We start from the raw sequence: 24533 nt of genomic DNA, 5'->3' as shown, positions 1-24533 counted from the left end.
CACTCATCTGTCAGTGGACATTTAGATTGCCTCCATGTCTTGGCTATTGTATATAGTGCTGCAGTGAACATTGGAATACATGTGTCTTTTCGAGTCATGGTTTTTCTCTGGATAGATGCCCAGGAGTGGGATTGCTGGATCAAATGGTAATTCTATTTTTAGTTTTCTGAGGAATCTCCATACTGTTTTCCATAGTGGTTGCACCAGTTTACATTCCCACCAACACTGCAAGAGAGTTCCCTTTTCTCCACACCCTCTCCAGCATTTATTGTTTGTAGATTTTTTGATGATGGCCATTCTGGCTGGTATAATGTAGTACCTCACAGTAGTTTTGATTTGCATTTCTCTAATAATTAGCGATGTTGAACATCTTTTCATGTGTTCTTTTTGCCATCTGTATGTCTTCTTTGGAGAATTGTCTGTTTAGACCTTCTGCCCATTTTTCTATGGGGTTGTTTGTTTTTTTGGTATTGAGCTGAAGAAGGTGTTTATAAATTTTGGAGATTAATCCCTTGTCAGTTGCTTCATTTGCAAATATTTTCTCACATTCTATAGGCTGTCCTTTTTTTTTTTTTTTTTTTTTTTTTTTTTTTTTTTGTCTTTTTGCCTTTTTTCTAGGGCTGCTTCCCTAGGCATGTGGAGGTTCCCAGGCTAGGGATCTAATCAGAGCTGTAGCTGCTGGCCTACGCCAGAACCACAGTAACGTGGGATCCGAGCTGCATCTGTGACCTACACCACAGCTCACCACAATGCTGGATCCTCAACCCACTGAGCAAGGCCAGGGATTGCATCCGAGACCTCATGGTTCCTAGTCAAATTCGTTGACCACTGCGCTACGACGGGAACTCCTGTGGGCTGTCTTTTTGTTTTGTTTAGGGTTTCCTTTGCTCTGAAGAAACTTTTAAGTTTAATTAAGTCCCATTTGTTTATTTTTGTTGTTGTCGTCATTACTCTAGGAGGTAGATCTAAGAAGGTGTTGCTGTGGTTGATGTCTATGTTTTCTAGGTGTTGAGTCTATGTTTTCCTCTAAGAGTTTATAGTGTCAGGTCTTATATTTAGGTCTTTAATCCATTTTGAGTTTATTTTCATGTATGGTGTTAGGAAGTGTTCTGATTTCGTTCTTCTACATGTAGCTGTCCAGTTTTCCCTGGACCACTTATTGAAGGGACTGTATTTCCTCCATTGTATATTCTTGCCTTCTTTGTCATAGATTAGTTGACTATAGGTGCATGGATTTAATTCTGGGCTTTCTATCCTGTTCCAGTGATCTATAGTTCTGTTTTTGTACCAATACCATGCAGTTTTGATGACTGTAGCTTTGTAGTATAGTCTGAAGTCAGGGAGCCTGATTCCGTCCTGAGGTTATTATTTCTCATGAAGCCACAGGGACGCAGCATCTCCAGACATCAGGACTCCAAACACTGGGAAAGGCATCTCAGGAGGGAGTCAGCAGCTTATGGGAAACACTCCTTCACGGAAGGAACTAGTGCTGGACAAGGTGACCCCCTTCTTGCTTTATCTCACAGGGTTGAGCATGAGTTTGGGTTTGGCATGAGTGTCGGTCACCACAGATGGGATGTCCCTGCTGATGTCTGATGGTGACAGTTTTATTAACTCTGATCCTCACAACATCCTCATGAGGCAGGCATTCGATTCGCCACATTTGACAGAGTGGACAAGGACACTGAGACCCAGAGAGTAGAAAGGATTTTCCCAAAGTCAGCTGGGAGGTGGCAGAGCTGAAATTTGCACCCAGCCTGACCCTCAGTCTGGGTCCCTCTGCTACATTCGGCCACCCCCTGCTCCTTCCCCACCCTTTACCCAGCTGTCTGTCTCTGTACTCATGGCTTTGGCTCAGGCACTGTCTCTTTTGCTCACCTCCATGTCACCAGCTCCCAGGACTTGGCACAGATGAGGTACCTGATGAACATCAGTAGTTGATTCATTAGCAAGGGACATGAAAGCCGGGAAGTTAGCTCCAAGTGCCACCTGCAGAGACCAACGCCGAGGCTTTTGGGTGGAGAAAGGCTTGAGCCACCTCAGCACTGTGGATCCCACAGCCCCTAAGACCTGGGCCAGCTGGGCATCCTGTTACCAGACCTTCTGGTACCCCAGGACCCTCCACTCCCAGACTTCTGGCAGGCGTGGTCAGCAGTGTATGCACAGCCATGCAGTGGCCCTGCCCACCCAAAACCAAGACAAAATCTACACCTGCCAAACGCTGGGGCTTTTGGGCAGGAAATGAACGTGGCCAGAACTACCAGCGATGAACCATCCACTTCCAGCAATGGTCCACCTGCCAGCCGACCAGATGCATTTGCTTTGGGAGTGACCGGTCCTCTGACCAAGGGCGTTTCTGGCCCCAGGAGGTGGCAGGAGAGGAGGGGACCATGCCTGATGCCAAGTACTCACTGAGAGACTCTGGGCCCACAGTGCAGTGTTCATTTGTCCATGTGTTTCCTTGAAAAGGTTTCCAAAATTGAGTCGTTGGACAGAGAGCTTAATTCCAACTGACTCTTAGTAGCAGAGCCAGGAAATGGCCACACGAACTGAGAAATCAGTTCTGCTTCAGTTATGTGTGCATCGATTCTCCTCTTCATTCCCAGAAGATGTGAGGGGAATTAATTAGTGACATCACCTATGGTCTCTGGCTGGTGGCCCTGTCCATGCTGTTGGCGAGACATCACGAGAGAAGGCAGCTGACCTGTTTGCGTTTTCACTCAGCTGCTAAAAGCCTGCAGAGCCTGCCATGCTCTGAGCCCCGGGGCCCACTCATTACATCAGTCCCGGCTCCCCCGTTCCCTCTCCATCTATAAGCAGGCTCCATCTGGTTACTTCTCCTTGTGTCTTCAAGATGCAATGGATTGTGACCTGAGTTCAGATCCAGGCTCTGCTAGTTACTGTCTAGGTGCCCTCAGGCAGACCACTTCACCTCTGAGCTTCAGGCCGATTAATAAAATGGGGACTGAGACCCCTTGGGCTGGCTCTGGACTTAATCATTACCACTTATTAAATGCTTGCTGTGCACCAAGCACGCTGCTACATGGTTTGTGTATTTTCTCTCCTCTAATATGCAGACACCCCTAAGAGGTTGGTATGGAGGTTCCTCTTTTGCCAGGGAAGAGGTTGAGAGCAGGGACTGTGTCTATTTTCTCCTCCCTTGTGTCAGCAGCACCTGGCCTGGGACTTGGCAGAGAAGATGTATGTATGGAGGGCCCGGCACCCAACTCCAGCCGGTCTGGCCGCACAGCTGGCCTCTCAGTCCAGTGCAGGTGACCACACGGTGCTTGGCATGACATGGGAGGCCCTTTCTCCCTCTCTCCGTCAGCTTTTCTGGATGGATTTTCCAGGGCTGTGGTGTTCACTGCCTTTGAGCTTACTAAGACTAACATCTTCAGATCGGCAGCTCCCAGGAGAGGAATGGAGCAAAACATGGGATTCATTTGCTGCTTTAATCTAAACTAATAGGGTTTGGTTTGGGGGTTCCTGTGTGGCACACCGGGTTAAGACGTGCTTGGTGTCTGACTGGCTAAGATCATTGTTCGGCAGTGGCTTACAGTCTTGAAAACATGAGACAGTTGTAAAGGGTATTAACACTCAGTATAATCCCAGTGTGATGATCAGAGGCGCTCCTGAGACATCACCTTGGGATCAGAAAGTTCATCTTTTGTCCCATAAACACGGGACATTGTGGATTCCTAGACTGAGGGTTCCGATGGACACGTGGAATCACCTGGTGCAGACCTTTACACACCCAGCATCGCCTTGACATCCTCCATTAGCCGCCTCTCCTGGCACCTGCTTACTTGCTTCCAGGGACAGGAGACTTACTACTCTGCCCAGGGTGGTTAGGGACTTAGGAACGGATGGATTTGATCTGAGAGTCGGTGGCTCATGGGCTGTGCGACATCAGGCCCTGCTCAGAGAGTCAGTTAAGGATGCTTATGTTCACATATTTCCAGGGAGGCCCCTAGCCCCTCAGCAGAGCCCCCAGGGCTTCAGTGCCTGGGTGGCCCAGGTCTGCTCCTAGGCTTTTCAGAAACATGATTTTACCCATTTTGAAGCCAGAGCCGATCAGAGTCCCATGAAGCAGATTCACAAGAGATGGTGTTGGGAACGGAATGCTGATTTCAGGCCATCAGTAATTGTCACTTTCAAGGAGATGCAGTTGCTGTCCCTGCTCACTGTCAAGAGCTTGTGGGGAAGTAAAGTATCTGCCTAAGCTTCTCTCCACAGAGAGGGGAGGGCATCCTTCTTTCCCTGGCCACGTGAGCCCTGATGGCCATGGGAGTCCCTCCCAGTCTCACGGACAGATCCCCTCTCCAGAACCCCTCTCAGCCCCCGCCCCCTTGACCTCCCCCTCCCTCAGAATTTTGTATAAACAGGTCCTGTCAGGAGTTCCCCTTGTGGCTCAGCAAGTTACCAACCCGACTGGTATCCATGAGGATGGGGGTTTGGTCCCTGGCCTCTCTCAGTGGGTCAAGGATCTGACGTTGCCGTGAGCTGGGGTGTGGCTGTGGCCTAGGTGGGCAGCTCCACTCCAATTCGACCCCTGGCCTGGGAACCTCCATATGCTGCAGGTGTGGCCCTAAAAAGCAAACAAACAAACAAAAAACACAGGTCCTGTGCTAGAGAAATCTAGACCCTCTGCAGGGAGGGCACACCCCTGTGGGGTTTGGGGATTCCAGCAGGGGGAGAAAGCACCCCAGCTCTCCTTAATTTACGTATTAATAAGCCTTCTCAGTTCACAGCCTTCTTGTGATGGAAACTGTTGGGGTTTTTTCCTTGTATCTCAGATGTCTGTGACCATCATGCCTGCTTGGCCAATGTGACCAAAACCGTTGTCTTTTAGAACATTGCCAGGCCTGGTTGGCAGAACAGAAGATTAGAACATTCCTGCCCTGTGGGTCCTGTGTTCCCCCACTATGTGTTTCAGTGACAGCATCTGAGTTGGAGGCCCCCGGTCCTTGCCAACCCAGCACAAATGTGCCCTTGTGAACTCTGACCTTTCAGGTCTTTAATACATTCTTTTTTTTTTTTTTTTTTTTTTTTTTTGCTTTTTAGGGCCACACCCTTGGCATATGGAGGTTCATAGCTATAGCCACTGGCCTACACCAGAGGCACAGCAACACTGGATCCTTAACCCACTAAGCAAGGCCAGGGATCGAACCCACGTCCTCATGGATGCTACTAGGGTTCGTTAACCACTGAGCCACAACAGGAACTCCAATGGTTCTTTATCCTTTATTTCTTCCTTCTTTGGTTCACTCATTTACCCAGACATGCATTTATTTATTTAGGCAAAGCCCGTTTGCAGGACTTCTCAGGAAATACAGATAAATATCAAACATCAGGACCACACAGAAGGCATGAACCATTTGGGAAGCCCCAGTGAAGGGGAGTGGACCCTGCAGCCAGGCCTGGACCTGAATCCCAGCTCTGTCACTTACTAGCTGAGCACATGTACCGAAGTCCCTGTGCCTCAGTCTCCTCATGTGCGAAATGGGTCTAGTAATACCTTCTTCAGTGGATGATTGAAAGCATTAAGTAGGGAACTGTGTGGAAGGCACTTAGCAGAAGGCTGGTGAATAGTAGGCATTTATCAACCGCTGTCTTTGTCACTGTCACTGTCATTATCGTATTTTCCCTTATTACCCAGTTGCTATAACTGAGCCGTGAATTTAGCCACCCACGTCCTAGCAATCAAAACAAAAACAGCCTCTCACTTCCCTGAGGGGACCTGGAGATGCCAGCACCACAGGTAACGAGGCCTTCCATTTGAGCCTGACTCACTTTCTGAGGGTTGTGCCCTCTCCTTTCAGGAGTTAAGTGCTCAAGCTCAGGCTTAATTAGCCATCCGAGCCTCAAACAGCTCAGCCTTTGCTCAGCTAGACAAGTTACCTACCAGGAGCCGTGGGCACGGCCTCGTGGCTGGGAATGACCTTTCCAGGGTGCTGCCTAATTGTCAGGAAGGTGGTGGCAGGGGTGTCAGCAGGACACCCAGGCTGGAGATAATGATTTCTTTGGCTTTGAGCACCTGGGACTTGGAAGAATGTTAATTGGGCGACAAGTCCCAAGTTGGGTTTTCATTTGGGTGATTTTACATTCTCTCATTTAGCAGTTGCTGGAGATTGAGGCTCCAGGGGACTGTTGTCGAACCTGGCTCATGCCTTAGAGAGTGGTGGAAAACGTGGTTTTAATTCATCCTGCCATATTTCTCTGCAGAAGTTTAAGGGAGAATAGCTGCTCATCTCCAGAATAAGAAGCCATCCTTCCAAGGTGGCAATGGGGGTGGGGGGGGTGGAGCTGTTTATTGAGCACCTCCTATGTGCCAGTTTGGACCAGAATCCACCTCAGTCTTCCCAGTCACCTTGGGAGGTGTGGCATTATGACACCTGGAAGCAGGTGCTGCATTTTCCACGTTTACAGAGGGAGAACCAGATGCTCAGGGAGATTATATGATTTGTTCAAGGGCACACATAGCCAGGAATGAGCAAATCTGGGATTCTTGTCCAGGTGCGTCTGACTCTGAACCACTTCCCACTGACCCTTCTTTTATGCTGCCTCTTATGATAAGCTTGCTGCCCTCGAATTGCCTATAATCTAGGTAAGAGAATGGCTACCAACCTTAATACAGGTAGAGAACAGTGTCAAATGCTTCACTGCAAGGGCCTAGACATTAAGCAGTTCAGAGGAGGGAGCTTTTCCCTCCAGGGGGCAGGGCAGGCTTCAAGGAAGAGGCAGCGGGCGTTAAGGAACAGATAAGCCTTGAGAGGCTGTGAGGAAAACAGGAGGCCTTAGAGCCAGGAGCCGGCAACAACAAAGATCCAAAGAGGAAGGTGAACTGTCGGGTGCGGGGGGGGAGCATGCAGGCAACCTGAGCCGAGGTTTCTGCTGGGAACTCGGGAGAAGTAAGATGGGAGAAATGGGACAGGGTCCAGACAGAACTCAGGGCTTGACCTGCCGAGCAGAAAGCAGAGACTTGGCTCTGACTTGAGTCTTTCGTGTCAGTGTTTTCACTTGGGGTATTTATTTATCCATCGATCTGACCATCTAGCCATCGCTCAGATGTCTGCTGAGGACCTGCCATGTGCCAGGACCTGTGCAGGGCACAGAGGGGGCAGAGGTCAGCCAGACCCCATCGGCACCTGCCAGGATCTAGGATGGAAAGGGACGCCCTTCTGAGCATGTTCCCTGCTCCACCCCCAGCACCCTGCCTGCAGCTGTGCAACCCCCCCCTCACCACCTCTGCTGGTCCTGGAGGTCTGTCTTAGCTCTCATTCGCTTCCCAGAGGCCAGGGTCTCCAGTCCCCAGTTCAGCCCAGCCTTGGACGCCAGACGACAGGGTTGGTTGAACTGCACCCAGTGAAGCCAGTTGATGGAGTGCCCTTCCTGCCAGGCCCTTCCCAGGAAGTGTCTCTTTGATCATCACAGCCAACCTGCATGGGCCTGAGGCCTCCCTGCCCCACAAGGAGTCCTGGACCCATTAATTTTACAGCGAGTGTTTCCCCGGCTTGTCCAGGCTGTATGGCTAGTAAAAGGCAGGGTCAGGGCTTCCCTCAGGGACCCCAGGGAGCAGCGGGTGCTCGGAGGTGTGGTGAGCCCACCCCTTCCTGGAAGGTGGCCTTCCAGGAAGGCCCTGGAGCATTTGGGGTCGCCACAGCACCACCTTGCGGTGACTTTCTGGGCGCACATTTCGCAAGCCCAGCATGGAGTGGGTTTCCAGCAAGTGCTTCCACCTGCTGCCTTTGCTGCCTTTCATTGAGGACTTATCAGAACTGAGCAGCTGCTCCCGCTTCCTGAGAAATTTCCACATCACCAGCTACATCCTTTTTGTTTGCATTTATTATGCGTCAAAGACACAAAGAGGGGGAGGAAGAAATATTTACCAATTACCTGCTGGAACGGGGTGTTTCCAGGCATCATCCCATGGAACCTTCTCAGCAGCCCTGCAGGTCAGCAATTCTTGGGCCATTTTCCAGATGAGGAAATGGAGAGGCATGGTCTGGCCCGGCTCCCATGGCCAGGTAATGCAGGGCCCCTTCCGACCCCTGTTCGCATCAGAGCAGAAGCTCTGCCCTCCGAAGCATGGCTGGACTTTCTGGTAGCAGCTGCCTAGAGTGTGCGGTTATTTCAGTGAACTTGCTTTTCCCAGATGAAAATCAGGAGGAAATGGTCTGAAAAAGAATTTCTTGTAAGAAAAGAAAGAAAAATTGGATCCCATTAGTGATGTCACCTTTTTTCTTAATGACCCAAACTGAAAAGATCAGGCTCCTATGGCACAATTTTCTAAAAGATGGAAGGGAACTTGGATGGGATTGTCCTTGAAAATGCCACCGCCTCCCAGAGGTCCCTGGGAGGCCCCTGCCGTGTAGCAAACCCATGTGGAGAGTGTCATTGGCAGAGAAGAGGAAGAGCAGTGACCACATCTGTGATGTGTCTCCAGTTATCCCACCGGGAACCTGGGCTCAGGAGCTCCATGGACGCACATTCATGCTCAGAGGGACATTCAGAGATGCAGGCTGCTGCCAGATCCGGGCTGCTTCACAGTCTGGGGCTCCACCTTTGACGGGGCTCTTCATGCAGGGAGATGGCGGAGTTTGTCATCGAGGCTGACTACCACCTGCAGCTTTATCAGTGAGCTTTGCCCGGCCTGTGCCTCACCTGCAATCGCTGTGCCATCTGTTTCAGGAATGGAATGAGGAGTTGTAAAGCTTGGGAGGAGGTAAGAGGAAGCAACCACAGGGAAATTTTATTTTACACCTAGACCCAGTCACATTAATTACCCAGGCGAAACAGGACCACCTTTTCAAAGAACTGCTGTCCAGAAGCAAGCCTGACGTTGCAGTCCAGAGACCATCAAAAGCACACTGGACTCAGACTTGCTAAACTATAGCCAGTGCCGTGGACACCGGCACGTTGTGACCCTTAGGAGGATGATAATGACCCCTGTGGATTGATGGTCAGGTTCCCGACCATAGGCATCATCACACAGGTTTGTTGGTCGGGTCATTTCCATGTAGCGTGGGGATTCCAATTTCATGTCGTTACTTAAATTTATTTTATAAGGAACTATTACCTCAACTGGAAACTCAGTATTGTCATACATGAAAGGAATCATTAAAAAATTAAAATAAGAGTTCCCATTGTGGCTCGGTGGGTTAAGAACCTGACATCGTGCCCATCCAGATGCAAGTTTGATCCTTTGCCTCGCTCAGTGAGTTAAGTATCTGGCATTGCCGCAACATTGGGTGTCGATACGGCTAGGATCGGCATTACTGTGGCTATGATATAGACTGGCGGCTGCAGCTCTAATTCAACCCCTGGCCCAGGAACTTCCATATGATGCAGGTATGGCCCTAAAAAGGAAAAAGTAAAATAAAACATAAAACAGTGCAGGGAGTTCCATCATGGCTCAGTGATAATGAACCTGCCTGGTATTCATGAAGACTCAGGTTCAATCCCCGGCCTCTCTCAGTGGGTTGAGGATCCAGCATTGCCTTGAGCTGTAGCGTAGGTCACAGATGTGGCTCAGATCTGGTGTTGCTGTGGCTGTGGTGTAGGCCGGCAGCTGCAGCCTCTGATTCACCCCCTAGCCTGGGAACTTCCATGTGCCACAGGTGTGGCCATAAAAAGACAAAAAATAAATAAATAAAATAATGCAATTAAGATCTAACATGATGATATTCTAAGCCTGGGAACAGGCTTTTCTTTTTTTTTTCCCCCACTCTTTAAAAGCCATTTATTCATAATTATTCGGCACTTATTACCTCTTACTCTTAGTTATTTTCTGTGAATAAGCTGAAAGACACTCCCCAGTGGGTGACATAGACAAGTAAATTAACAATAGAAGCTTCCACAGAGTTCAATGAAAATAAAGTGTAGAGCCATCCAGAAGAACCTTCAAATGAGTCTTCACTCCACCACTCCAAGGTGATAGGAAGAAAAGAAAACTGAGTGCCAAGACGTGTATAAGTGCCTCGGCGTTAGGGATCCTAGGTCATGAGGAACTGCAGGAAGTTGGATATGATTAGAAGAATTGATATGATTAAAAGAACTGATATGGTTAGAAGAATGTGTGCAAGATGAGTATCAGTTGATAGATGAGCCCGGAGAAGTGCTCAGGACTTATCTGTATCTCATACAACAGAGGTCAAGGTTTACATCAAGGACAGGAGCCAGTGACATCTTTTTGTCAAGGGAGTATCAGTCCGAGTTGTAAGAACAGGCTTTTCTTTTTAAAAGCCTGTCCTTTTTTCTTTTAAGAGGGAGATGACTCACATACAATGGAGAAACATTAGAATTATACTAGCAATTTCTGGAGCAGTCATAGTGTGAACTAGCCTGAAAATTCTTCCACTACAAATACTCCAGAAATGCTAAATAAACTATATAGCAAATACCTCTTTAAATGCTTAGCTGAGCTCCCGAAAAGTAGAGGAAATCAGAGGAACCAGGAGAGAGCAGAAGGGCGGAGTAATGAGCATGTTGCCCTGACTGGAGGGGGAGTATGTCTCCTTGGGGGGTTCCCAGACATGGAGCCATACCTCACTTGGGCTTAGGGTTCAGGTTTTTTTTGTTTGTTTGTTTGTTTTAATTCTCAACCACCCCGCGGCATGTGGAGCCTAAGCCAGGGATCAGATCCGAGTGGCAGTTGCCACCTACACCAGAGCTATGGCAACACCATATCCTTTAACCCCCTTTGCTGGGCTGGAGACTGAACCTGCATCCTAGCGCTGAAGAGTCGCCGCCAATCCTGTTCCGCCACAGCGGGAACTCCTCAAATGTATACTACCTGCATGATCTAAGAATTCCCACCATCAAAATATTGACACCAGACTACTCCAGAGAAAAATAGATCCTTAATCCAAACCACACAGATTCCCACTGAAGAGCAGCTTGAACGATGAGCTCAAATTCTAGACTTAAAAGACACGGGGTGGGGGAACACAGCGGGGGAAACCCACCATGTAGGAAAGTTACAGACAAACATCAGGATTAGTCCCTCAGTCTAAAAGAGCAGCCTGGAGAAGCAGCCCCCTCAAAAAATAAGGTTTGGAGTTCCCACTGTGGCGCAATGGGACCAGCAGCTTCTCTGCAGCACCAGGACTCAGGTTCTGGCCCCAATCCAGCATGGTGGGTTAAAAGGATCTGGTGTTACTGCAGCTGTGGCATTTACCCTCAGATTGGGAAGCTGAGGTTATGTGCTGGGATGTGGGCTGATTGCCACAACTCTCCATCAAAAAAGAAGAGCGGCATGTTTCACGGGGACCCCTCTTTCCTTTTCTTTGCAGTATCATTTCATGCACTTGGTTTGGTAGATGGTCCCAAGATTACCAAAGCAGAAAGCCATGCGCCTGTGGCCCAGTGCACACGTCAGAATATTAATCTATTTTAGGTGTCTCTTGGATCAACCAAATTGGAACTATTTCATCTTGGCAAGTTGTATTGTTCTGATTTTGATATACCATTTTAGAAGATGTCACCGTTATCAGGGGTTTTGACTCAAGATTATATTTGATCACAAAAGGAAGTGGGACAGAAGAGGAGGAGAGAAAATGTAGGAGTAACTGAACTCCACTCTGCCCTTTAACTATGTGTAACCTTGGGCAAATTACATAATGCCTTCCCATCATAAAATGGGAGCAGTCATGCTCCCCTCCTAGGAGCATCCTGCAAAGTAAATGAAATGAAGCCCCTTGTGATGCAGCAGGTTAAGGATCCAGCATTGCCACTGCAGTGGCTCAGGGGGCTGCTGTGGCCCAGATTTGACCCGGGGCCCGGGAACTTCCTCATGCCACAGGCATGGCCAAAAAAAAAAAAAAAGGTAAATGAAATGAGATATGCATAAAGCACTTAGCCTATCCTGGGGTAAGCCGCAGTGATGCTGCTGCTGCTAAAGAAAAGGAGGGGGATTAAGAAATAGAATACCAGAACTCGGCGTTTAAAAACAAAAGCAAAAACCACTTTTGCAGCAGGATCTCTCTCTCCAGTTTCATTTCCAGCCCCTTTGAAGTTAGACCAACATGACTGCCCATGACATTTGAAGAATAAAACCAAGGCAGAAGAGTTTGTCAAGGGAGCTCCCATTGTGGTTCAGCAGTAGGGAACCCGACTAGTATCCATGAGGACACAGGTTCGATCCCTGGCCTCTCTCAGTGGGTTAAGGATCCTTCGTTGCTGTGGCTGTGGCAGAGGCTGGCATCCACAGCTCTAATTTGAACCCTGGCCTGGGAGTTTCCATGTGCCACAGGTGCAGCGCTAAAAAGACCAAAAAAAAAAAAAAAAAAAAAAAAAGGTTGTCCATAAGCTCAGATATGTTTGGACATCCTGACCCTTGAATTTCTAAACTCCCACTTGGCTGAAAACTATTTCTGGGCTGTCACTAGATGTCGGCTGAAATGCAGAACAGATTGTCATCCGGTCAACTGGCTCTTTCATCTCTGTCATTGCAGGCACCCCATTTGATGTGATTTCTTTTCCTTCCATGGAATCGCTTCTACATGCTTTGTCCTCAGACAGACCCGGCTTTAGCCCCCACACCAGAGAGAGGGGTGGAAGGCGAAGAGAGGTCAGGCATGCAGATTAATTTCCAGGGTCCTGGGATGCTAGTAAGAGCCTTACCACTTGGCCAAATGAAAGCCACAGAATCAAAAGGAAAAGATGAAGGCTTCTGCCTTCCCTAAAGAATTCATCCCAACTCCTTATAATATAAACAGGTTCCCTTAAACGATTCTTTCCAGTGTAAACCTCATTGCACTGGGGGACCAGGGGGTGGGGGACAGTCAAAGCTTTTCTTTTTCCATCTTCCTTTCCTCCTGGTCCTCCCACCCCTCCTCTCCCCCCACCCCGGCTGCTTCTGGGTGCTTATCATGCGTGCGTATGTGTATCTTTGGAGTGGATTTTGCTTAGATGCAGGTCATATCATTTTCTTCAAGGTCTGTTTTCTGGACCCGTAGTCAGGAGATAATTTCCACCTTCGTTTCCCACCTTATCACTCGCTGCACACACGACCCCCCGCCAGGAGGGGGAAAATCCTCCTTCTTTTTTGCCTCTCAAACTTTGGTCCTTGCAGCCCAGGAGCATCTCATTATTGACAGTGCGATAGGCCTGCGGGAGTGTGTGATGCTGCCTTTCCAGCCGTTGAAGGAGATTTTTGTGTAACTCCCAGAAGAGGCTGTTCGGAAGTACCTGGGAAGTGCTGCCTGGGTCTGCCTCACTCTCAGAAAGCTCACCAAATGGAACAGACAAAGTGAAGCAGGGCCAGGGGGCGGGGGTGGTGTTTATTCCCCGTGACAAAGGGTCCCCCCTCCTTGTACACAGGGATTCTCTGTGGGACTCTGAAAGCACCGGCCATACTTGGTATATTTTAAGAATGTGAAATTTGACGAAAGCTCAATTTGTATATAGTTTTCAAGACCAAGGCTGTTGTATAAAAGGGATGCTTGCTGTCGTGAAGAACGGCCCGTTCTCAGCCCATGTAGGGATTTTTGTTTGTTTTTGCTTTTAGGGCTATGCCCGAGGCGTATGGAAATTCCCAGGGTAGGGTCGAATCGGAGCCACAGCTGCCCTCCTATACCACAGCCACAGCAATGCAGGATCCGAGCCAAGGACCTGTATGTACCACAGCTCACAGCAATGCCAGATCCTTAACCTACTGAGCGAGGCCAGGGATCGAACTCACATCCTCATGGATACTAGCCAGATTCATTTCTGCCGAGCCATGACGGGAACTCCCTGTTTATTTGTTTTTAAAAAGCCTAGACAGTCTCCAGACTGCAAGAAGTGCAGGTGGTGAAAGTGTCTTGTCAGAAATCTGGCATGAAGTACTGAAGGCATGATAAGAGCAGTTGACAAGATAGAAACTGATTTATCTAAATTCTGACTGATAAAAGTGAGGATGGTTGCACAACAGCGTGGATATACTTAATGCTACTGAACTGTACGCTTCGAAGTAGCTATGATGGAGAGTCCTCCACTATGTGTATTTTATCACAAGTTGAAACATTTTTAAGTTGAGTGCGGAAAATGTTTAGCCATCGTTCACAGCTCTGCAGCTGCTTCTCTCCAGAGGCTCTGCTCTGAAGGGGACCAGTGCTACTGCCTACCACCACCACGTGCCTGGCATCACCACTTTTCAGCACTAACTCCTGCAATAGTGGCTACAGTTAGTGGCCGGCTAGCAGTGGGCACAGTGACTATAACGGCCGCGCCACCGCCAAAGACAGTGCTTCATGCTACCATTTCTACCCCGTCGCCAAACCGATCATCTGCCTGGTCATAACAGTGGGCACCACTGGCCAAGCCGTGGGCCAAACCCCACCCTGAACATACAACCTCACTCCAGCCCTGGGAAATCGTATTCCTGTCCCCATTATACAGATGAGGAAGCTGAGGTTCCAAGTTATTAAATAGCTTACTTCAGTTCACCCAATGGCAAAAGCAGGATTTGAACACAGATTTCTCTTGTGCCAAAGGTCAAGCCACTTCTCCTGGATTGCCAATTCCCAACCTTTTGTGCAATGGGCCCTTTCTGTTGTTGTTGTCGTCGTCATCATCTTTTTTGGCCACACCCAAGCTGGTGGAAGTTCCTGGGCCAGGGATTGAACCTGTGCCACGGCAATGACCCAAACTAATGCAGACTACACCAGAACCTTTTTTTTTTTTTGCTTTTTAGGACCACACCCAAGGCATATGGAAGTTCCCGGGCTAGGGGTTAAATCGGAGCTGCAGCTGCCAGCCTATACCAGCACAGCAATGCCAGATTCAAGCCGCATCTGTGACCTACACTACAGCTCATGGCAACACCGGATCCTTAACCCACTGAGCAAGGCCAGGGATTGAACCCTCGTCCTCATGGATGCTAGTTGGGTTCCTTTCCGCTGAGCCACCACAGGAACTCCTACACAGGATGCTTAACCCTCTGTGCAAGGGAACTCCCACACAGGTCCTTTCTAATGGTGAACATGTCACAGCCTTGCAAATGGTAGTCACACTCTCAGTGCCTCCTGGTTGAGAGAGTAGATAATGAACAAAAGCTACCTGAATGCAGGAAACCTGGGAGTTGCAACAGCACCTGATACAGTCTTAGAATCATGACACCAGCTGTGTGAGACAGGAGGCATTTAATTGGCTGACAGTGGTTTATACTCGTGCAATTTCTGAGACCCTCAGAGTCGCTCTGGATCTTTGCCCCCAGAGGTGGCACACCCTGAGCTGCCCCGTGAAGCATCGAGCCTCCTGCTATGTAAGCCAAACCCAAGGGATTCTGTTACTGCAGCTGATGTCAGATGCTTCTTAGCAGATGTCTCCATGAGCCTCTGGCCCTGCCCTCACTGAACCCAGATGTCAGAAGAAGAGACAGACAAACAAGTGGCATGTGGGACTTCTTGCTGTGGCTCAGCAGGTTAAGAACCCGACTAGTATCCTTGAGGGTGCAGGTTTGATCCCTGGCCTCGCTCAGTGGGTTAAGGATCTGGTGTTGCCACAAGATGTAGCATAGCTCCCAGATGCGGTTCAGCTCCCACATTTCGGTGGCTGTAGCGTAGCCCAGCAGCTTCAGCTCAGATTTGACCCCCAGCCAGGAGACTTCTATATGCCAAAAAAAACCAAGTGAGAGGTGACCAGAAGAAAAATACAGCCGGGTCAGGGGGACAGAGTGATGGAGGAAGAGGATGCAGTGCTTGTGCCCCACTATTCTGTGGGTCTAGAACAGTGCTTCTCAGAGTGTGGTGCTCCCAGCTGTCCGTGAACTGTCAGTTACCAGTCTGCAAGGAGATCAGAGAAACGCTGGTTCTCTGTTTCTGTCCTTACAGGACAGACAGCCCATGGACCAGCCCTCATCCCCTTTCTCCCCCTTCTCCTCTCCACGCCCCCCTTCCTGCCAGGCTGTGCAGACCCCAGGAAACCCATTGCAGAAGAAGGCTCTGGTGTCTCCTGCCTGGCACATGCAGTGAGCCAGGGACCTTCAGTTCCTTCTGAAGGGAGACACCCCATCTGAGTTCACGGCCAGTTGTGAGCTTCATGGTTGTTGGAAATAGACCTGGTTTCCACTTTGGGCTGTGTCACTTACTAGCCATGTGATCTTGCAAATGTCTTGGGTTTTCCTTAACTCTAAAATGGGAGTAATGGAGTTTCCGTCAGGCTCAGCAGAAAGAAATCTGACTAGCATCCATGAGGACACAGGTTCCATCCCTGGCCTTGCTCAGTAGATTTAGGATCTGATGTTTCCATGAGCTGCAGTGCAGGTCACTGACATGGCTCAGATCTGGCGTTGCTATGGCTGTGCTGTAGGCCAACAGCTACAGCTCCGATTCGACTCCTAGCCTGGGAACTTCCATACGCCACAGGTGTGGCCCTGAAAAGCAAAAAATAAATTAAAATAAAACAAAATAAAATGGGAATAACGATGGCACAGCCAGTTAAGGATCCAGCATCGTCACTACCATGACACGGTTGTGGTTCAGGTTCAATCCCTGGTCCCAGAACTTCCTTATGCTGCAGACGCAGCCGTAATGAATGAATGAATTAAAATGGGAATAATGGTGCTTTGTAGAAATAGATCAGGTGCCAGAGAGCTGGACCTGGGGCCTGGAGCTCAGTAAATGGAAGCCGTTGTGACTATGTGTGCATGAGTATGTGTTTGCATATGTACACGTTTGTGCCCATGCCTGAGTGTGTGCCCGTCTGCGTGACATCCATGTCCCCTGCTGCTACTGCAGAATCCCTCTCGGAGCCCACGGTGGCCAGGGCCGCTGATGGTCTCTTCCGGGTCTCTCTCCAGATTGTCACGGGATCATCGAGGATGTCGTCCTGCTCGGTGCGCCCGTGGAAGGAGAAGCCAAGCACTGGGAGCCTTTCCGGAAGGTGGTATCTGGAAGAATCATCAATGGCTACTGCAGGTCTGTCCATTCCCCGTGCCCCTGGGGAGGTGACAGCCCTCACTGAGCACCTAAAGTGCCCCAGTCCCCATGCTGGGGACATGGGTGTTTTGAGGCCTGGCCCTCATCCTGGAGGAGCCCAGGAACTAGTGGGACACTGGCTCTGTTAGGAGCAAGCCCTGGGCCAGGTGTTCTGACCTGGGCAGCATCTGTCCCCACAGGGGAAAGAGCCTGAGCAGGATTCCCCGTGTCTGGCCCGAGACCCATTTATAGGATGACGGGAGAGGCCAGGCTAGCCACCCCGATCTGGGGGAAGAGGGACGTGGGTGAGAGGGATGGGACTGAAAAGCAAAGATTGAGCTCTGCACCCTGACTAAGGTGCTCGTGTTGTGCGTTATTTACCAGCACAGGAAGGGAGGGTGGGAACGTCCAGGCCAGGCTCGGAGAGCCATGTCCGGGGCGGGGCTGACAGTCTTGGGGGAGCCAGCACCCACATGAATACTAATCGGGTTCGTTAACCACCGAGCCACGATGGGAACTCTTAATTTTTTTTTAAAGGACAATTTTTAAAAAACAAAAAGAATGGACACAAGTTTGATATCACACGGTCCTCGGTTAAAATCTTGGCTTCCCCATTTACCTCTCTGTTTGTCTTTGGGCAAACAAATCTGTTTTTGTGTTTTTGTTTTTGTTTTTTTTTTTTTCTTTTTAGGGGCGCACCCACGGCATATGGAGGTTCCCAGGCTAGGAATCAAATCAGAGCTGTAGCTGCCAGCCACAGCCACAGCCACAGCAACGCGGGATCTGAGCAGCGTCTGCGACCCACACCACAGCTCATGGCAAGGCCACATCCTTAACCCACTGAGTGAGACCAGGAATCGAACCCACAACCTCATGGTTCCTAATGGGATTCGTTTCCATTGCACCATGATGGGAACTCCTGGACAAACAAATCTGAATCTCAGTATTCTTACGTATAAAATGGGAATTTTCCCTCCTGCACAGGGATTCTAGGGAGATGAAATGAGATTAGAGAGGCTCGGGGCTGGCACTTAGTAGGTGCCCAATAAACGAGAGCAATTATAATTATTATTCCTGGGCACACTCACAGCACACGATTTTTTTGGTGCCATTGTAAACAGCAAAGGGAAGGAATTAAAATTGCATGTGTGTCATGTGAAAGCAGTGAAATCTTATTAAACCCATCCGTTCTGCTGAGAACCTAAGGCTAATAAGCTTGGTTTGCCATGATTTTGTGAGAGCCTGAGCCATCTCTCTGGAGAGAAGGGGGGAGGAGGAAGGAGAGAAGAGGGGAGAGAGGTACAGACCAAACAATAACTATAATTTAATGTCTTGGTTAAATTAAGCACCAACCAGGAATCCATATTCTTGGCCCCCAAAGAATATGGTTTCATTCCATGAACCTACTTAAAGGTAAAAAGTGGAGTGAGGGGTGGGGGAGCTTCAGGCCAACACCCCCAAACTATAGACACTTGTAAATTTATAATGTACATTAATAAAGCTCTTTGCAAGTCCATTCACTTTCTTGGGCTTTCACGAATTCCCCGGAAACCAGCCCCAGTGAGCGGTGCTGTGCCCTGTTGTCCTTGAGGAAACCGAAGCTCAGAGAAGGTCAAGTGCCTCACCAAGGTCACACAGCCGAGCCACGAGGTGAACTCAGGCGCACCTGTCTCCCTCCGCAGTGGGGACCTCATGGGGTCCTGCCGTGGTCTCTGCTCCAGTACCATGCAGCGTGGGGGGGAACTCCTGCCCACAAGTGGCCCCAGGCCCATGAGCAGCCAAGACACCCCTTCAACAGGCCAAGTTGTGTGGTTCGTGCATCAGCACAGCCTGGAGGGAGGGCCGTGGTGGCCTGGCTTGCAGGGCACCACCCCCAGGGGGTTCCTGCTTCAGCACAGGCTGTAGGATACAGGACTGAGGCACAGTCCTGCCCTCAGCAAGCTCTCTGCCTAGAAGAGGCCAAGACTCGGGAAGGGACACACAGGGACATGGGGCAAATGTCACAAAAGGAGCACACACCAGGGAGTTCCCATTGTGGCTCAGCAGGTTACAAACCCAACAAGTAACCACAAGGATGTGGGTTCGATCCCTGGCCTCTCTCAGAGGGTTAAGGATCCAGCATTGCCGTGAGCTTCCGTGTAGGAGCGGCCCTAAAAAAAAAAAAGAACTTCAGTTTCCTCATTCATTCATCAGCGGATATTCATCCATCACTCCCCAGCACTGTTCTCTGCTCCGAGAGCAGCAGGGAAGAAGCGGCCTCCCTGGGGCTGCCCTGGCCCCAGGCGGGGCTCCCACCATCGAGCATGTGTGCAGTTAGGCCCCGGTTTCCCGCAGAAGCTCCAGCCCCAGCAGGCTTCCCGGGGCCAGCAGGGCCCTCCTGGCATTCGGGCTCTTCCGAGGCCCACGTCTTCCTTCTTCTCAGGTCCGTCCCTTCTCCACCCGCAGGGGGGACTGGCTGCTGAGCTTCGTGTACCGCACGTCCTCCGTGCAGCTCCGCGTGGCCGGCCTGCAGCCCGTGCTGCTGGACAGGAGGGTGGAGAACGTGGACCTGTCCTCCGTGGTGAGTACTGCCTGTGCCTACTGAAGCTGGGGAGGTGGCACTTGGTTACTCCAGCCCAGCGACCTGGGTGCCAGGGACAGTGGCCCCAGCCCAGTCCATCCCAGAGGAGGGAGATGGTAGAATTTGCTTGGGAAGCGGTAACTCCTATTCACAGGCACCATCCTTGACCCAGGGCATCGTCACCAGGCCCTTTGCACACATCATCTCTAACCTACACACAGCCTCTGGGACAGGCACTGTTATCCCCATTTCACAGATTAGGAAACTGAGGCTTAGAAAAGTTTCCATCACACAACTAGCAACTACTAGCCTGGATCTGAACGTCCAGAGCCCCTGCCCTTGCCCCTCCGCTACAGCCCTCCCGCCACTCCTTTCCCCACTGCCCCCCCGCCCCCGAAACTCTCCCAGTGCAGATTACAAGTCAGAACAGTCCGATTCTCCTGAAAGTAACCGGAACAACCAGCAGACATAAATGGAGGCTTTCAGGCTGGACCAGAGCAGAACCCCCTGATTGCCAGGCTGTGAAACCATGGGATACAGAGCAGAGAAAGTGTGTTCCAAGGTCCCCTGCCTTGGAATCATCTGGAGAGTTTGTTGAAAAGCCAGATCCCAGGGTCCCCTTGCCCAGACCTCCTAAATCAGACTCTAGGAGTGGAGCCTGCAAGTCTGCATTTTAAACGTACTTGTCAAGGATCCTCATACATCACAGACCAGGCAGAGCTGCAGATGCAGATGCTAAAGAGAATTCTTCTTGAGGATGGGGTGGAAGGGGGGCCCACCTAGGCAGACAAACAAACCTAGTTTGAGTTTCTAGATCCATCTGTCAGGCTTGAAGGAATCTGGTCCATCTGCCACACATCTGTCATAGGGAGTTAATAGCTTCGTGTATGGACAGCCACCTGATACCATGCTCTGCCCTAAGCTTTTTGCAGCATCCATGTCCCCACTGTACAGATGAGGACACTGAGACTTTGAGAAACTGAGGGACTTGCCCAGAGCCACACAGCAGGAACACGGCAGAGCAGGACTCAAACTCGGCCTGAAGCCAGCGGGCATCGCCCCTGGTTGGGTAGCTGTGAGAACCAATGGGACAGGTGCCTGCTTCCAGGAGGGTGAGGATGGTGAGAGCTGCAGTTACGTCCTCAGGCAAACTCAGCCAATGTAAGTCCTTGTGATGCAAGGTCCCGCAAGAATAGGAACTTGGGTTTCCGGTTATCACAGTACTGGCGGCCGTTTATCAAGTGCCAGGCACTTCCCAAGCGTAACCCAGTTTCCCCAGATTCCATATAACCATAGTTTGGGCCAGCCACACCATCCAACCCGAAAGCAAACAGACCAGGACCCTCCCTTGGACCCCCAGGCTTCTGAAAACTCCCCTGGGGAGGGGCACTCTGAGGATCCTAGCTTCTCCCTTCTGCTGCAAGAGCAGCCTAGCCCAACGACCCCTCCCTACACACACAAACACACACACACACATGCACACGCACACACACTGCACCTTGTTATGGCGGGGCTGGGGGAGCTGGGTGCCCTGACCCACCCCCACCAGCACATCTAACACCAGGTTGCATGTTTATTGAATCTTGACTGAGGGTTGAAGAGAGCACAGGGGGATTCCAGCATAAAAACTTAAAACCTGAACGTTATTAGGCATTGCAACCACTGAAGCCCATGGGCCATGACCTTGCCTCAAGGGCCCCTGCCGCTCATGCTGCTTGTCACCATATGGCTGAGGCCAGCCTGTACTCGCTTATATCTTTGCTCCTCCAGACTCCCAGGACCATAGCTCACAATTCCTAACCCACCAGAGGAACACAAATGAGGCGGCCCTGTGCCTTCCTAACTGGCAGCTTTGGAGGCTGGTGTTGGTCCAAGAATAAGAGTTTCTAGATTCATCCACCCATTTAACTCCTAGTTAAACAGGCAGTCTTTCCAGGGCAGAAAGGAGCTTCAACCTCTAGAGCCATCTCTTTAGATCATCCTTGTCCCTGATAGATGTGCTTCGTGTGGTGACACCTCCTAGCCGTGCTCCACCTACTGTGCAGCATCCCCAAGTCACAGACGGGAAAACTGAGGCCGAAAAGAATAGACTCACCCAGGCAGAGAGTCATGGATCCGGTCTCTGGAACCAGGTTCAGAGCCTTGCTGTCCACCTCCTGGGGGTGAGGAAAGCCTGGTAACAAGACCAGGAAACCACGGGATTCTTCACCTCCTGGCCCATATCCGGGGGTCTCTATCCTATTTGAGGGTCCCTGTGCCCTGATGGGGTGAAGGGGAGAAGTGGCTTGATGCCTCACCAGCACAAGAATCACCCTCCACCACAGAACTCAAGGGTGAAAAGGAACAGCTTGAAAGAAAGTTTTCACCCTGGAAGCCCTGAATGGGGTACGGTGGAAAGAGTACGGCCTTTGGTGCCAGAGAGGCCTGGCTTAAAATCCCGCCTCTGCCGCTGGTATACTGGCTGTGTGACCTTAAGCCAGTGACTTAACTTCTCTGTGCCCCAGTTTCCTTATCCTAGAAACAAAGGCAATCCCTTACCTTCAGGGCTGCACAAGCGCTGTGCTTGGTAAGCAGTAGGCCCTGGTTGAGTGCTCCTTGCCGCCTCTCCTGCCCGGGTCTCTACCTTCAGTTCCGCATCCAGGGCCCGCAGCTTCAGGGATTCCTCTCCCGCTCAGGCCGCCTTTCTGGCAGCTTCCCAGCATTTGCCTAATCATAGCTCTTTATCATATTAGGAGCACATCACAAAAAGCAGTGCTTTCCTCTTCTGGGTAATTAGAGGTAATTAGCAGTGCCTTTGTGCTGCCCTCCTGTTTTCCTTGAAAATTCTTGCGGGAGGAGAGGTTGCTGGCAAGAGAGCCCCCATTGCTGCTGTCTGGAAGCACAGACCGGAGACTGCAGGGCCTGCCCCTCCCCACTGGACCGCCATGAGCGGGGCCCTCTGGGCTTCAGAAGCAGCCACTTGACATAAACGTAGTCTGCGGTGGCTCCTGGCCTCAGGACAAGCCTGAGCAGGAGTGAGCCAGGGGCAGGCCCTGTTGCAGGCAGAGGGCATCTCAGGTGAACGAAGCAGGCCAAGGCCAGACTGCCTGCCTGCCTTTTAGTCCCTCCTGTGTGGGGCCTGGGTCGCAACAGGTGGGGAATTCTGCCCCCTCAGGGACCAAGTCATGAGGCTTCTTGGGGGGCACCATCTTGGTCTCCCAAAAAACATGCCAGTTGGTGTCTAGAAATTAGCACCAAATTTGGCACAATAATAATAACAGCAAGAGCCCACATGCCAGACACGATGCATGGCTTATAGATCTTATGTCCCTTGATCCACTTAGCCATCCTGTGAAGTAGGGTTAATAACCCCATTGTGCAGATACAGAAACTGAGGCTGCAGGAGGGGTGTTGCAGGAGGCTGCAGGAGGGGTGAGTGGCAAAGCCCGATGAACCCGGGCACCTACCTCCGAGCCTGGGCTCTTAACCATTGCATTCACACTGCCTGCATTTACACGTCACTTTGGCTTCCAGTCGGGGACCTCCAGCTCAAGGACAGTGAGGCTGTGACATGTGTTATCCCATTGCATCCTCACAACTAGCCCACGTGGTGTACCTATCTTTACTAGCCCCATTTTACGGAGGAGGAAACTGAGGCCTGAGAGATAAAGGCACCCCAAGGGGCCTGATCAGCTTGGGAATTGTTGGGCAGGCAGAGGCGGGTGGCAGCAGCCTTGGTCTGGGCCAGTTGAAGTGTCCTGCATGGCTGGAAGCGGGAAGTGCTGAGGCCCCTTCATCCCGGGCAGATCTAGTAACCCTGAGCGACCACAATGTGTGGGGGCTGGACAAGGGGAGGAGGGTGAGTTAGGAGTGGCCCCTGTTCTTCCTCAGCTCACACTCAGAGCACAAACAGTGAGTGCCACCAAGGAGAATCCCCACAGAGGGTCCCTAGCCAGCACAGGGAGGTCAAAGTGGCTTCTCACCACCAGGGGACATCTAGCTCACATCTGGGCAGGTGTCAGATTTCAACCAAAAAAAAAAGCCAGGGAGATGGTCTTGGGCTGCAATCGTTATCCAACATCAGCCACGCCAGAATGTTCCACTGCTAAGAGATTCTTTTCCTACCCATCTCAGTCCGGCTCTCCCCTCTCTCTGGCTAACTGTAAAATTGGAATTCTGCCAGCCAGTTCTCCCTCTGGGTCTTTGCAGAATGGCAGCTCAGAGGCTGGGGTTGGCTAAGACCTGGACCAAGTCATAGCCAAGAAGGGCCAGAGCAGCGCAGTCTAGGGCAGCTGCCCAGTGGAATTTCCGTCTGGAATCAGCTGTAACCAGTGGCCGCAAACACCTCCCTTCCTTCCTGTCCTGTCTGCCTCCACCCAACCCCAGTACCAGCCCTCTACTAACATTAAAATGGTATAGGGAGGCCATCCTTGTCTGTCCCTGTGTTTCTAGGTTTCTGCTGGCCGGAATTCAGATGTGATGGCTAGAGCTTCAGCAGCCATCTTGAGTTCACAAATGGGTCAGCCAGGCTAACTTCCTACCTTCTATCCCTCCTTCCAAGAAAACTAAAGGAATTCATATTTATGGAACACCTACTTTGTGCCAAGTGCCATGGCTTGTGGTTGTATTATTTCCACCAAGCCAGTGAGATGGGTATCACTAATTCTAATTGGCTAATGTCCCTATACAAGTGTTTTGGGTCATAGAGTGGACAGAATCATTCCTACGAAGTCCCAGGCTCCAAACCTCTTGTAGTGGACACTCGAGGTATGAGGTGTCATAATCCTCACATTACAGATGGGGAAGCTGGGGTTCAGGACTTTGTAAGGACTCGCCCAGTTACTATAAGAGACAGAGCCAAGGCTGGGACCCCCATGTCTCTGATTCCAAACTTAGGTTCTTTCTAGCACCAGGAGGCCACTAACGTCTTGGAAGGATGCAGCCCCACCTTGACCTCCACCTTGAGCCCAGGGAGCTGCAAAGTCCCGTATATGTGCATACATGCGTCTGTTTTTACTGAACCCTGTTTAAAAATATTTGTAAAGAAAGGAACAAGAAGGAGGCAGGTTCTGGTTGTGAGAAGATAGCAAAAC

The 24533-nt window shown here is 50.5% G+C and overlaps 1 protein-coding gene across 9 annotated transcripts in view; it reads left to right on the top strand.

Annotated features, from left to right (window-relative positions):
- TMCO4 (transmembrane and coiled-coil domains 4) overlaps positions 1–24533 on the top strand; it is an 85634-nt gene that overhangs the window by 57643 nt on the left and 3458 nt on the right. For all 9 annotated transcript variants that reach the window (XM_084963124.1, XM_084963126.1, XM_084963122.1 and 6 more), the window contains 2 exons: positions 16784–16901; positions 19347–19461. In XM_084963124.1, the coding sequence (XP_084819250.1) occupies positions 16784–16901; positions 19347–19461 (233 nt within the window). The remainder of the gene's footprint in view (positions 1–16783; positions 16902–19346; positions 19462–24533) is intronic.

Source organism: Sus scrofa, chromosome 6 (assembly GCF_054392235.1).
Source record: "Sus scrofa isolate SSC_HxYL_T2T_F1_AM1 chromosome 6, Sscrofa_HxYL_maternal_Yorkshire_Landrace_v2.0, whole genome shotgun sequence".
Lineage (NCBI taxonomy): Eukaryota > Metazoa > Chordata > Mammalia > Artiodactyla > Suidae > Sus > Sus scrofa.
Note: the sequence above shows the minus strand (reverse complement) of the source record. Positions and strands in the feature narration are given on the sequence as shown.